The 12,385-nt window shown below is 50.0% G+C and overlaps 1 protein-coding gene across 5 annotated transcripts in view; it reads right to left on the bottom strand.

Moving 5' to 3' along the window:
* The window catches only part of TEX2 (testis expressed 2), a 109,622-nt gene that overhangs the window by 18,458 nt on the left and 78,779 nt on the right, over positions 1–12,385 (bottom strand). For all 5 annotated transcript variants that reach the window (XM_070479790.1, XM_070479791.1, XM_070479788.1 and 2 more), the window contains exons 6-7: positions 10,459–10,605; positions 5,717–5,816 (exon numbers count right to left, since the gene is read on the bottom strand). In XM_070479790.1, the coding sequence (XP_070335891.1) occupies positions 5,717–5,816; positions 10,459–10,605 (247 nt within the window). The remainder of the gene's footprint in view (positions 1–5,716; positions 5,817–10,458; positions 10,606–12,385) is intronic.

The raw sequence follows: 12,385 nt of genomic DNA, 5'->3' as shown, positions 1-12,385 counted from the left end.
CCTGTGGCAGACAGCGGGTTAGCTCTCTGGTCTCTTCTCACGGGGGCACTAATCCCATCGTGACGTCATCTAAACCCAATCACCCCAAAGGCCTTGTCTCTACCATCTCATTGCAGGTAGGGCCGCAACAGATGGATCTGGGAGGGACACAAACATTCAGTCCATGAGGTCTCTACCACACAAGGGGTCTTCATGTTGCGAGGCTGTCCCGTGGTGAAGGGTGGCATCTGATTGCCAACAAGTCCCGTTGGCCTTTCACTGGCAACAGGGGAAACACAACTTACAATGAACGTGACAAACTTCAGTCAGGCTTCACACAAGGACCTGAAGAGCTCAGAAGGTTGTTTTTCTGTTTCTCTTTTTTTTTTCTTTTAACATAGCTTCTGTCTTTTTTTTCCTCCCGGCTGCACTGGGTCTTATCTGCGGCACTTGGGACCTTTATCACGTCATGCGGGATCTTTCTCGTTGGCAGTGCACGGACTCTCTAGTTGTGACTCCAGGGCTCAGCAGCTGCGGGGCGCAGGCTTAGTAGTTCCACGGCATGTAGGATCTTAGTTCCCCGATCAGGGATCAAACCACCAGACCACCAGCAAAGTCCTGTTTATTGAGTTCTTGACACAGGCTATCAGAGCTCAAGATGCTAAGCTAAACCCCTATCCTCAGGAAGTTGATGCCTGAAGAATAACAACAACGGCCTGGGCCGTGGGGAGCAGAGCAGACTGAGATGCCACCACAGGTAAAACACGTACCATGGTGCATGTCACCCGAGACAAGTAGAACAGAGCTTCTTCCACCTTCTCCCTGGTAGTTGATTTAATAGATTCTACTAGGGCTTCCCTGGTGGCTCAGTGGTAAAGAATCTGTCTGTTAGGCAGGAGATGGGTTCAATCCCTGGGTCAGAAGATCCCCTGGAGGAGCGCATGACATCCCACTGCAATATTCTTGCCTGAAGAATCCCATGGACAGAGGAACCTGGCAGGCTACAGTCCATAGAGTTGCAAAGAGTCAGACACACTAAAGTGACTGAACACAAAGGCATTAAGACTAAGATGCAGTCTTACCATGTTGGTAAAAATCTACTATTTTCACTCAGCAATTCACTGTTGTGTTTACTATTAAAATAACTAAGTAAAAAATAAATAAATAAATAAATAAAATAACTAAGTGACCTCAGTCTCACTGGAACAGGTTTAAGGGGCAGGGGCAGCGCAGGAGGTAAGAGGCCCTACAAACCTTGCTCACTGAGCCCAGCTCATATTACCTGCTCCTCCACTTCACTCTACCCATAATTGATGGCTGGTTTTTCTCTCTGAAAGCCAACATCTGGCATCCAAAGAACAAAAGCTCTCAAAATGGAAGATGTAGTCATATGTTATCAAGAACAGACGTTTGAGCTACTCAGCTCTTAGACAAGCACGTCGGTGACTGTTCTGTTCCTGGCAAACAGACCGGTGCCACGTTGCTCCCTCAGATACCACAGGGAACTAGTATTGTTCCTCATACTTGGGTGTGTCCTTTAGGACAGGTGTCATCTTTGGTTCTTTCAACCTGTAACTGTTCTCGGAATGGCTCCGCCTTTCAAGGTTGACACAGTCCCAAATCAGAGTCTCTCCTCTCCACCTTACCCAAGACCTGCAAATGGGTACATTTTTATCCTTTCTGCAGAAAATATACTTTTTCTTCCTGCAACACCATCTGGCCAGACTGTATGTGCCATTCTTGTGCTGAGCCCCCCAGTCTGGCTTTGTCACAGCAGTCAGCCCCGGGCAGCTGCTCTCTTGACGAGGGTGCTGAGCCCCCCAGTCTGGCTTTGTCACGGCGGTCAGCCCCGGGCAGCTGCTCTCTTGACGAGGGTGCTGAGCCCCCCAGTCTGGCTTTGTCACGGCAGTCAGCCCCGGGCAGCTGCTCTCTTGATGAGGGTGTAGCCGACAGATGGGAAGCTCACAGTTCACTCTGGCTGCACTCGGCTCACAGCACTGAATAAAGGCACCAGGCACCATAAATCAAGGTCCACAAGACAGTGTAGATGGTGGATCTGCCAGTCACGACTATGGGCATCTCTGGAGACAGACCAGCTTCCCATTCCTGTGGGACACACAGTCATCTTTCCAAAGAATCCGAGCTCTTTAGTGGAAACCTGGGTTGCTGGTTGGGTATCTTGAAACAGGGAAAACCGGTATCACACAGCACTCTTTCCATCCACTCAGTGACCATCTATCTGCAGACTTAAGTCCACGTCGCAAACGTCCCGAAGACTAAATGAACTAATCTGAACCCGAGGGGGTCATAGTCCATGTCCCTGGTTCATCCCGACACTGCTGACGCCCCTGCAGGCACTGCTCTGAGACCTCTGGTCCCAGGTGTGGAAGATAAAAGCCTGGCCGACGGCCGAGGGTCCCCACTGCACCCCTTCAGGAAGATTTTCCTGATCAAGCTTTGCAGCAGCGAACACCGACAGCTTCCTGTGCGTCACGTGTGCTCTCTGAGGGTAATGCAAAGCGTTTCGTCTCCACCATGACCAACAAAGGAGACGCTCCTGCCCTCAGCACTCTGTGGATGAGGAAACCGAGGTGCTGGGTGCTCAGTAACCTCCTGAGGCCTTGCTGTGGGATCACAAAGGAGCAGGGCCTGAAGGCAGGTGGCCTGGCCCAGAGCCGGTGTGCACATGAACCTCTGGCCTGGCATCTGTGGAGCAGGATGAAGGCGAGGCTGCTGAGTGGCCTCTGGCATGTCACCCCCTCTCTGGGCTTTGGCGTGTGCATCTAAACAGGGCAGGGTCCTGCTAGGGAACCTCCGATTGCCTTCTCAAGTCTAAACCGTCAATCTAACCAATTCTTTAAGAGTTGGAAAAAGGACCTATATATTTTCAATGAATTTTTTAGTTTAAACTTTTTACTTTCTATTGGGGTACAGCCAATTAACAATGTTGTGATAGTTTCAGGTCAACAGCTGCGAAGGGACTCAGTCATACATATATATGTATCCATTTTCCTCCAAACTCCACTCCCAACCAGGCTGCCACATAACATTAAGCAGAGTTCCCTGTGCTATACAGTAGGTCCTTGTTGGTTATCCATCATTTTAAATTAGTTTTTATCCATGAGAAAAAAAGCTCAGGAGAGAATGGACCGAGAATGTACCAAATGTAGCAGAAACAGTCACCCGGTTATCTCTGAATGGTGGGATGAAGGGTTATGTTTTCCTTTTTACTTTTCGAAATATTCCAGCTTTCCCCACTCTGGGTATTCGTTGGATGAATGAAGGTATAAACATTACCCTAATAGAGTTAATAAAACAACTAGAAAGAGCCTGGCCTGGTGGCCCTCCAAGGTCAGGCCCTGGGGAGAGCAGCCAGTGGGGACGAGGGGTGGGAGGTGGAGGCTGCGTGGGGAAGGAAGGAGACCAGTCCCTGCCCCACACGAGGTGTGTGTGGGGTGGGCAGGGGTCAGAGAAAGAAGGTGCACAGCCAACTTCTAAGGGACGGCCTCTCTCTACCTTCTGGCCACCCGCCACTGGTAGGAAGTGAAGGTGCCCAGGAGATAAGGGTCCTTTCCCCTTATTTGCTGCACGAGAACCCAGCTATGTGTCCTGGAGCCAGGACAGGTCAGTGGTGGCAGATAACTCTAGGGAAGTCCCTAGAGTCAGTTATAACAAGTCACTCCTGATTTTAATTTCCCCCAAAGCAAAGGTTTCTCTTAAGAGCAATGGAACCCAAGCCAAACCGTCCCTTCATGTTCATTTCTGTTTTACCATCACATGCATCCTTTGCAGGCTTGGAAAAACCTAATTTGATCAAACTTTCAAAACCCACAGGCTTTATGTCTTTATCATTCCTTTCTTTAGTAACATTTCCTCCCTTGTTACATAAGCAGGCAGATCTCTACAATTTGCCCCGAAAGGAGTTAAGTAAGCCTCAGACAGATTAAAAACTGGCAAAGCTTTGATCTGTATAATAAAACGTCTGGCTGCGGCTCTGGCTCCAGAGGAACAGGAAAGAGACTTGAGACTGAGGCATTTAGTGTATTTCACTCAAAGCTTCACAAAGCTGCCCTGAGAGGCTGCGGAGTTCACAGCCACCGGGACGCTTCTTAAATGCTTCAAAGCCTAGCTCTAGCTCTGGCCCTGCCCCCCTCTCTTTGGAAATGTCTACTAATTCAACAAAGGACAGTCCTGAGATAAGAGACTGCAATGCATTAGAAAACAGAGCATGCACACATATTATTTTATTTACTTTCTTTAAGCCCAACTCTCAGGAGGTTTATGTTAGCTGATCATTTACCAGCTCATTACCAGCCAATTCCTAAAGAGGCAAAGGGCAACCCAGAGCCTGCTAAAGCCAGAGGAAGGCAAGCCGTCCTGGAATGCAGACTGGGCCAAGATCCTGGCTCCGCACCTGACATGCAGCTTTTAAAATTTCACTCCCAGTTGACAAAACTCTAGTAAGGCCATTTGTAAAGAAACAATCCTTTCCAGCTTTACTCTTGGTGAACCAGAAATTAATGAAACCTAGGAACACTCAGCTTTATCAAAGTGGAGACATGATTAAGTGGTCACAGGTGATCTCAACATGCTATTAGACAGACCTCTGGATTTGCAAACATTTCTCTGATCTTTCTCTGAAATCAATGAGATGCTAAGAACTAGGAAATATGGGCTTCACTGTCAGATGAAATACTTGTTAGAGCTGCTAACTGTAGAGCTGGAAAAAAAAAAACTCTTTGTATTTACATCAAATGTATACAACACAGAACCTGATTTCACTAAATATGTTCAGGAGTCATCTGATGGAGCCTTACAGGATAAAAGTAGATGCTAGGAGTCTCTAAATTTTACAAAACATTTACTTCAAAACAAACATCACTCTCTTGAGAAGTTGTGATTATTTTCTCTCTTACTTTGTTCCCGAGCTTTTTGAGGAATAATGTAAATCTAGTTTAAGTGGAAAGAGGCTCGGGGCTTCCCTGGTGGTCTAGTGGTTAAGAATTCACCAGCCAATGCAGGGGACACAGGTTCCGTCCCTGGTCCAGGAAGATCCCATGTGCCTCGGGGCAACTCAGCTGGTACGCCACAACTACTGAGCCCATGGACTGCAACCAGCGAAGCCTGCGAGCCCTAGAGCCTGCATTCTGCAATGAGAAGCCGCAACAATGTGGGAGGTGAGCGGGCCTGAAGCATAGCCGGCGCCTCTCACCCTGGCAAGGGCAAAGGCCATGCAGAGTCTGGTCACACAAAAGCTCAGCTCCCAGTAACTGGCATAGCGGCATCTTTGGGCTGGAGGAGGATCTTTAAGGATCCAGAAGACTAGAAGGACTAGGAGGGAAAGTCCAGACATACTCCCCATCATTTTAAGGCTGTGACCATTAAGAACAGAAGACACACAACATGAACTATGGTTAAAAACACCTCCCCTAAAGTGAAAGTTGCTGAGCTTCGTCTGACTCTTTGTGACACTGTGGACTATACCCACTAGGTTCCTGTGTCCATGGAACTCTCCAGGCAAGAATACTGGAGTCAGCTGCCATTCCCTTCTTCAGGGGATCTTCTTGACCCAGGGATCAAACCCATTGCAAGCAAATTCTGCACCAGGGAGGCCCCAAAACAGGGAAGCCTCCAACTCTCACCAAACACAAAGCCTTGGTTTTCAATCTGCAGTGGTGGCAACATTTTAACATTCAAATAATCGCTCAGTTCCTCTCTGGAGCCAGTTAAGAGTTACCTTGGTGGTCAACGTAAGGCTTGAAGGCCTGCAGGATTTTTGGCACAGCTACCCCCATGTCAAGTTCTGTCAGAGTTAGCTCATTCATGAAGTACGGGAGCTGGAAGAGAGAAGGGAAAACGAAGGAGACACGTCAGTAGCCTGGTTAATGTTGGAAGTCCACAGTCTCAGGGGGAACAATGGTCCAGGTGTGGGGAACACATTTACTTAGCCAAAATTGATTAGGCACACACCACACATGACGCATCACGTTACAGACAGAGCCAGGGACGAGTCAGGCAAGGTCCTTGCTCTCATGGGGTTTAGGCTGAAGGTGCAGAAACAGAAAAGTAGACAGCCTAACTTCAGAGACTGACTGGGCTACAGAGAAAACAAGATGGGTGACAGGGAGGAGGAAGGCTGGGAGTTTTGGATAAGGTCAGCGAAGGCGTCTCTGAGGGTGTTGAGTGGCCAGCGGCCAGACTGTGGAGAAGGAATCAGTCACGCTGGTCAGGTGAATAATGCCCAGGGTTGGCTGAAGTCTGGGAAAACAGACCTCTCTGAGAGGACTAGTGGGGAAGACAGGAAGTCACTAGAACACTGACTGTAGGCCAACTTACAACATGTATGAAAACCCCTCACAAAAAAAATCACGTCCTTTGACCCGTGCTAGACTTTTTCCCTCGCCCCCAGGGATTTGAGCTCCTCTCTATAGCCCAGGAGGCCGGTCTGTGGGAACCGCACGGATGACCTCTCTTGCCCTCTGACTTCTGCTTGAGCTTGGCCAGTGGGCCACACGAGTGGGCAGGTGGCTGGGAGGTACCGGGAGGGAAGCACTGTTGGGCACTCGTCCCCGCCCTTTGCTCAAGGCCCCAGCTCCTGTCAGACAGGCAGCACCTTCGCACAGCCACCCTGCCTGAGTTTGGGTAACTGCTCCCCGCCAGCCCTGGGGTACTGCACTAGGCGTTTTGGTTTCTCTGCATCGGTCCACACCTTCCTAAATCCTCCCTGTATTAAACTCTCTCCTGCGGCTTGTTCCATCTGAACGTGTCATGTGTTTCCCACTGGGACCCTGACTAATACAGCTGTCAGTAAGAATTTACTCTAAATGAACTAAAATAAGAGTGCTGGTATCATGCTTAGAAATTCCTACTTCATCTCCAGAGCACAAAAATTAATTCTATGTTTCCTCCACCTGGATTAATGTATGTTATGTATATTTTAAACAATACAGTTTAGTTAGTCCATTCCTAATTTTGGTGTAAGACATAAATTAGGAATCTACCTTAGTTTCTTCCCCAATGACTACTCAGGCGTCTTAACCTATTTCTAAATCTTTCCCTACTGACCTGCAAAGCCACCTTTCAACATGAGATTCCCATCTCACTGGAGTCTGTATTGAGCACTGTTTCCTAACAGTATCAAAGTGCTTTTATTACTGTAGCTTTAAAATACATTTTTATGTCTGGCAAGTCCATCTCTTTTCTTTCCCCCAGAATTTTCTTAGTCTCCTAAGTACTGCTCCAGTTAAACATTAGAATAATTTTGTAAAATTTAGAATATAATTAAGAGTTAAAAAAAATTTGAACATATGCTGAACATCTCCCATAAAATGAGAAGCATCGAGCCAAGCATGAATTTTGTGCCTATTTGAGCTGGACCTCTTTAGCTGTCTCTCTGCAGAGAAACTCAAGACATTTTCAGGATTCGCCAGTCAGAGAATGTCATCTTTGATTTTTTATGGGGATGGAGGTGCTAAATAGGTTATGATGTCTGAGACGGACAAAACGTGACTACAGTATTCAAATGTGTGTTCTGAATTGGTGGTTGCTTTATTTGGAAAACCATTTTTCCAAAGCATCAATGTTATATGGTACTTGGCCTCCCAAGCAGCCTACAGAAATGCTACTTAGCCAAGAATGTAGCCAAAATCTGGCACCCCTGCCCCAGTCTTGTGTGTCTATTATTGTCATCCCAACACCCAGTGTTTCTGGAGCAGGTCAGGTTTCTATGGGAACAGGAGCCGACACCAAGACAGGGAGTGGACTGCAGACAGAGAACGTGGAGTCCCTCCCTGTGCCCCGTCCAGCCTCCCACCCACCCCCATCCTGGCTCCCTGGAGTCCCCAGAGGGCAGAGGTAGGGCCTGAGATGAAAGCGGGAACTGAAGGAGACTGAGAAAGGCTTGGTGTGGTGGTGGGCACCAATTACCAGTAAGCAGGAGTGGGGATGGAGAGCAGCCAGGCGTCTCTCCTACCTACTCACCTGAGTGCCCAACTCCAAGCTTCTGCAACATTTCTAACCAAGCCCCTACCTCTCCCTTGCTCAGATCTATGATCTGAATCCAAACTCTCAGGACCAGGCCCAAGAGCAGCTTCCTTTCTGCCCTGTGGGGGCGGGGGAGGGCCAAGGAAAGGTCACTCCCCCAACAGAGACTCTCCTCTTCCCACCCAAGGGAACCCAGGGTGTGCTCTTTACCCTTCACGTAAACCCAGCTGGGGACCGGGCACTCTCCAGGTTGCTGGGGGGTGAGTCGGAAACCACTGCAATAACTGAGCAGCATCTGCTGACCTGGGCACAGAGGCCATAACTACCGGGGGCTCCAAGGTGGTGCCGGAGCAGCCGGCCAAGCAGGGTGTACCTGCTGTCAGGACAGAAACTCAGCTTGTTTTAAACCCATCACCGGGCATCAGCTACACACACAGGGCTGCTCTTTCACGACGTGAGCCATAATCGCAGGTGAAGGTCAACACCCTGAGCCTGCAGCCAGGAAGAGCTGCCCGTGTGTCATGCCCTCGAGGAGACCAGGAGACAGGGCAGAGCTCTGTCCCGGGGGCAGCTGGGGCTCCTCCAGCCATGCTGGCTCCTGACTGGTCATTCACTAACACTCACCACTGGGTTTACGGAACGGCCCTGCCTAGGGAGACTTGGCTATTTGCTGATTGTAGTTCTCTTGGCAGGGGTGGTGGCAGGTTCAGAAGTGGGGTGATACCCTGCTGCTTTCTGGCTTATCCCATTGCCAGGCTCCCCCCTCTCGTCTGCAGGGCACTTCTGGGGGCAACAGCTCAGGTGGGGGTGGGGGGTAGGAGGTGCTGAGGCTGGCAGTATGGGGAGGACAGTCCCCGCCTCTGAACTGCTGGTGCTGCTGGATCAGGACGCCTTTCTCCTCCCTGACCTCCCAGTACTCTGACCTCAAAAAATGGGAGGAGGTTTAAGTTTGTGTCCTGCAAAATAGCCCACATGACCAGCCAGCAAAGGGAGAAGAAGAAAATGCGAGACTTTTCTCAACCTCTTCTGGGTTAAGGGACCCCACGGTTCTCCACCTGAGGTGGACTCCCAGCACCAGCATTCTGATACCCTGTCCCAGTCTGTTCTGGAACATCTGTAACGGGAGAGTGGTGTCCCTCGTCACCATGACCTGTGGCCCTCCTGCTCAGGGAAGCGCCCATGACAGTCTCTGGGAGAAGAGCGGTACCAGCCCTGCCCTGCACCTCCACCCAGACCTCAAGCCCTCCATGGTTTTCCAGAAAGGGGAGGAGGCTGAGCGAGCTCCAGGGTGGCTGCTGGCCTGTCCACTCCAAACACTGCCTCCTGCTTCCCCGGGGACCTGGCCAGCAGAGCGGGCAACCCTCAACTTGCCCGGAGAACACAAACAGGCTGACCCTTGTCCACAGAGCCCTCCCTGCCTTGACCAGAGAGCCTGCCCTGAACTCTGCCTCGAAACCCGCTCTTCTGGCTGAGGTGGTGCCCCTTCCTCCTCTTCGGGGCGTGGGGAAGGGACGACAGTGAGCCGCGTGGCAGGGAGAGCCTGCCTGCGTCAGGAAGGGCTCTGTTCATGATCTAAAGGAACCAAACCAAAGCTCCTCCATGTCCACAGTTTCTTCGAACACCATTTTACCTTCATTCACTGTCTCCTAACATGGAGTCCCTGAACTCTCTGAGATCATGGGCAGGATTCTGTGTCACGGTGCTTTTTTCTAGGGAAAAGATCCATATGTTTCTGCTTCTCCAAAGTGGCTATGACCCAAAAGACACTGACTTCAGCTGCTGACTGGGCAAGCTCTCCATGAGGATCTGCGGGCCACGGCAGGGTGTTCACTGGCTCAAAAGCTCAAGTCTCAGTCACCTAACTCAGGTCTGCTGCTTGGCAGAGGTGGCACTGCATGAGCCACTAAGTGGCAACCGTGAAGAACACTTATGCAAGTTTAGACTCACTTCCAAGCGCCGGGACTGTTTCTTCAGCAGAGAGCAAGCCCAAAATAAAAACACCATCTGGCCAGAAGTAAAGGTCAAATGCAGACACACTGAGGGCGCAACAGAGGCCTTCCCAGCTTTGAGAGGAGCTGGGAAAGAGGCCTCATGGAGTCTGGCATTTTCCCCACAGCACATGCTGTGCAGCTGGGTGAGCTCTCCCGCCAAACGATTCAAGTTCATTACTAACTTAAAGGTAACAGAATTCTACACAGCGGAACAGCTACAAAAGCTCACATGGTCCCAGATCCAATCCTGGATTTGATAATCCTAGAGTGGATAACAATGAGGGCCATGGAAGAAAAAAAGTAAACAGGAGCAGTCACCAAATCCCCAGATGCAGTTAGTCAGATGGTCAAGGTCACAGCCCAGATGTGTTATTTGGTAAGAACTCACTATTCTCCATTTGCTCTATGTTTTCAACCCCATTATTTTTCACTTAGGACATAACGTATAAAATTTCCAGAAATTAAGACATGATGAATTGGAACACTCTTGTGTAGAAAACAATACCTTTATTTTGCTGAGTTTCATTTGGATTTTCTTAGACACCAGATCAGACCAGTACTTCTCTCCTAAGAAGTCCCAAAACATTCTTCCAAGCAAGGCATTCACCCAGGCTTCCTGTTCCTCCTCCTCGGAGGGTGGCGCCTCTGGCAACTGGCAAAAGGAAAGGGCCCAAAATTAGCTAGAAAGCAACTGGAGAACAAGACAGGTGCTTATTTTTATAAAGTCACTGAAGGTTCCTCCCTCTCGAGATGGGGGAACCACGTGAGTCGTATTTCTTCCCTATAAATTACAAGTCCCACATTATGTCAGTGAACAAGAAAAAGAGAAACAAAAGCCACCATCACCGATGAAAACCCCTCTTCATCTATTTTCGTTTGCTACCAGTCTTCTCATGAACCGGCTAATATTTCATACAATTAGCTCAGCCATATTACCCTACCGCACCCCCCGCCCCCAAATCAGCTTGGTACCAACGTTCTGACTCAATGACACATCTCATCAAATGCTTGCCTATCTTTCTTCCAGTTAAGACTCCCAGGATGTCTAACTGTCAAGCTGGTCTCCCCAGACAGCCCCAGAACTCTCACATTTAGCCTGACTCCTATGAGATCACGATTCTCTTGGGCGAGGGGCAAGGGTTGCTTAGAAATACTGGTGTCTGGGTCCTATATCCGGAGATGCTAATATGAGTGGGTAAGAGGATTTTCTAGAAGCTCTCTCATGGATGCAATGAGCAGGTGAGGTTGAGACCCACAGCCCTGGATTAGAGAGGGGAATTCTGTGCAACTCCTACACCTGTCCTCACCCATCTCTGCCCAGGCCTACCCTCCACTGGATACAATCCATCCCAAACACCTGTCATGGCCAACATGCGAGGTGGTGGTGGTGGTTTAGTCACTAAGTTGTGTCCGACTCTTGCAACCCCATGGGTCGTAACCCTCCAGGCTCCTCTGTCCATAGAATTTTTCAGGCAAGAATAACTGGAGTGCATTGCCATTCCCTTCTCCAGGGGATCTTCCCAACCCAGGGATTGAACCCAGGTCTCCCGCATTGCAGGTGGATTCTTTACTGACTGAACCACCAGGAAAGCCCAACGTGGGAGGTGGGAAAAGAGCAAACCCTGTTAGCCTCTAATTTCCAAGGCTGAGTACTGAGCCCTAGACTCTTGGTGGGAGAGGGCCAGGGTGGGGGACAAACAGAGGGAGAAGTGTCCACGACACCCACAGCCCCTGTGAGAGCACAGGTGATGCTTGGGGCATCCACTGACCCCACACCCGGCCCTAGGATAAGACTCCTTCTCAGGCTCCCTCATCTACATCTCACAATACCCCAGAAAGACAGAACTTTTACTTCTATTTTAGGGAGGAGAAAACAGACTCAGCCCTGATCAGTGCCCTGCCTGAGGCCCCTAATTCATCAGCGCAGCCTGACTCACAGCCCCTCCCTGTCCCCCAGTGCTCCGTCCTGTGGGAGGAAGCAGGAGTGACTGGCCCCTGGTGTGACAGCCATGTCCTGTGCTGAGGGCTCTAATGAGATGACAGCTTCACAGAGTCAATTAGCCTTGGAAGGCAAAGGCCAAAAGAACGAGAAATGCAGGATCCGGGGGCTATTCACCCTTTCTCTTCCCTCTGCGGTTGACACAATGCATCTGGATTGTCCTCACGGCTGCCTGCAGCCATTACACGCAGCGGACGCCTCTGTGCTCCATGCGTGCAGGCTCACGCCCGTCACGTCTGTCCTGGGCAGCCCCACACAGCTGTGTCCTAGGCTGGTGGCAGGGTACACGCGTGTGTGGCCTGGTGCTCATGGACTTGACACTCAAGAGATCTGGTGACGCGCGAGTGTCCTAAAGGTCTATGGCAGGTAACTCTGTGTGACTCTTCTGAAGTCCGGAGCCCTTAGGGTGTGACCCAGTTGAACCGGTCACTGA

This window comes from Odocoileus virginianus, chromosome 17 (assembly GCF_023699985.2).
Source record: "Odocoileus virginianus isolate 20LAN1187 ecotype Illinois chromosome 17, Ovbor_1.2, whole genome shotgun sequence".
In the NCBI taxonomy this organism is placed as follows: domain Eukaryota; kingdom Metazoa; phylum Chordata; class Mammalia; order Artiodactyla; family Cervidae; genus Odocoileus; species Odocoileus virginianus.
This window is presented reverse-complemented; position numbering and strand designations above follow the sequence as displayed.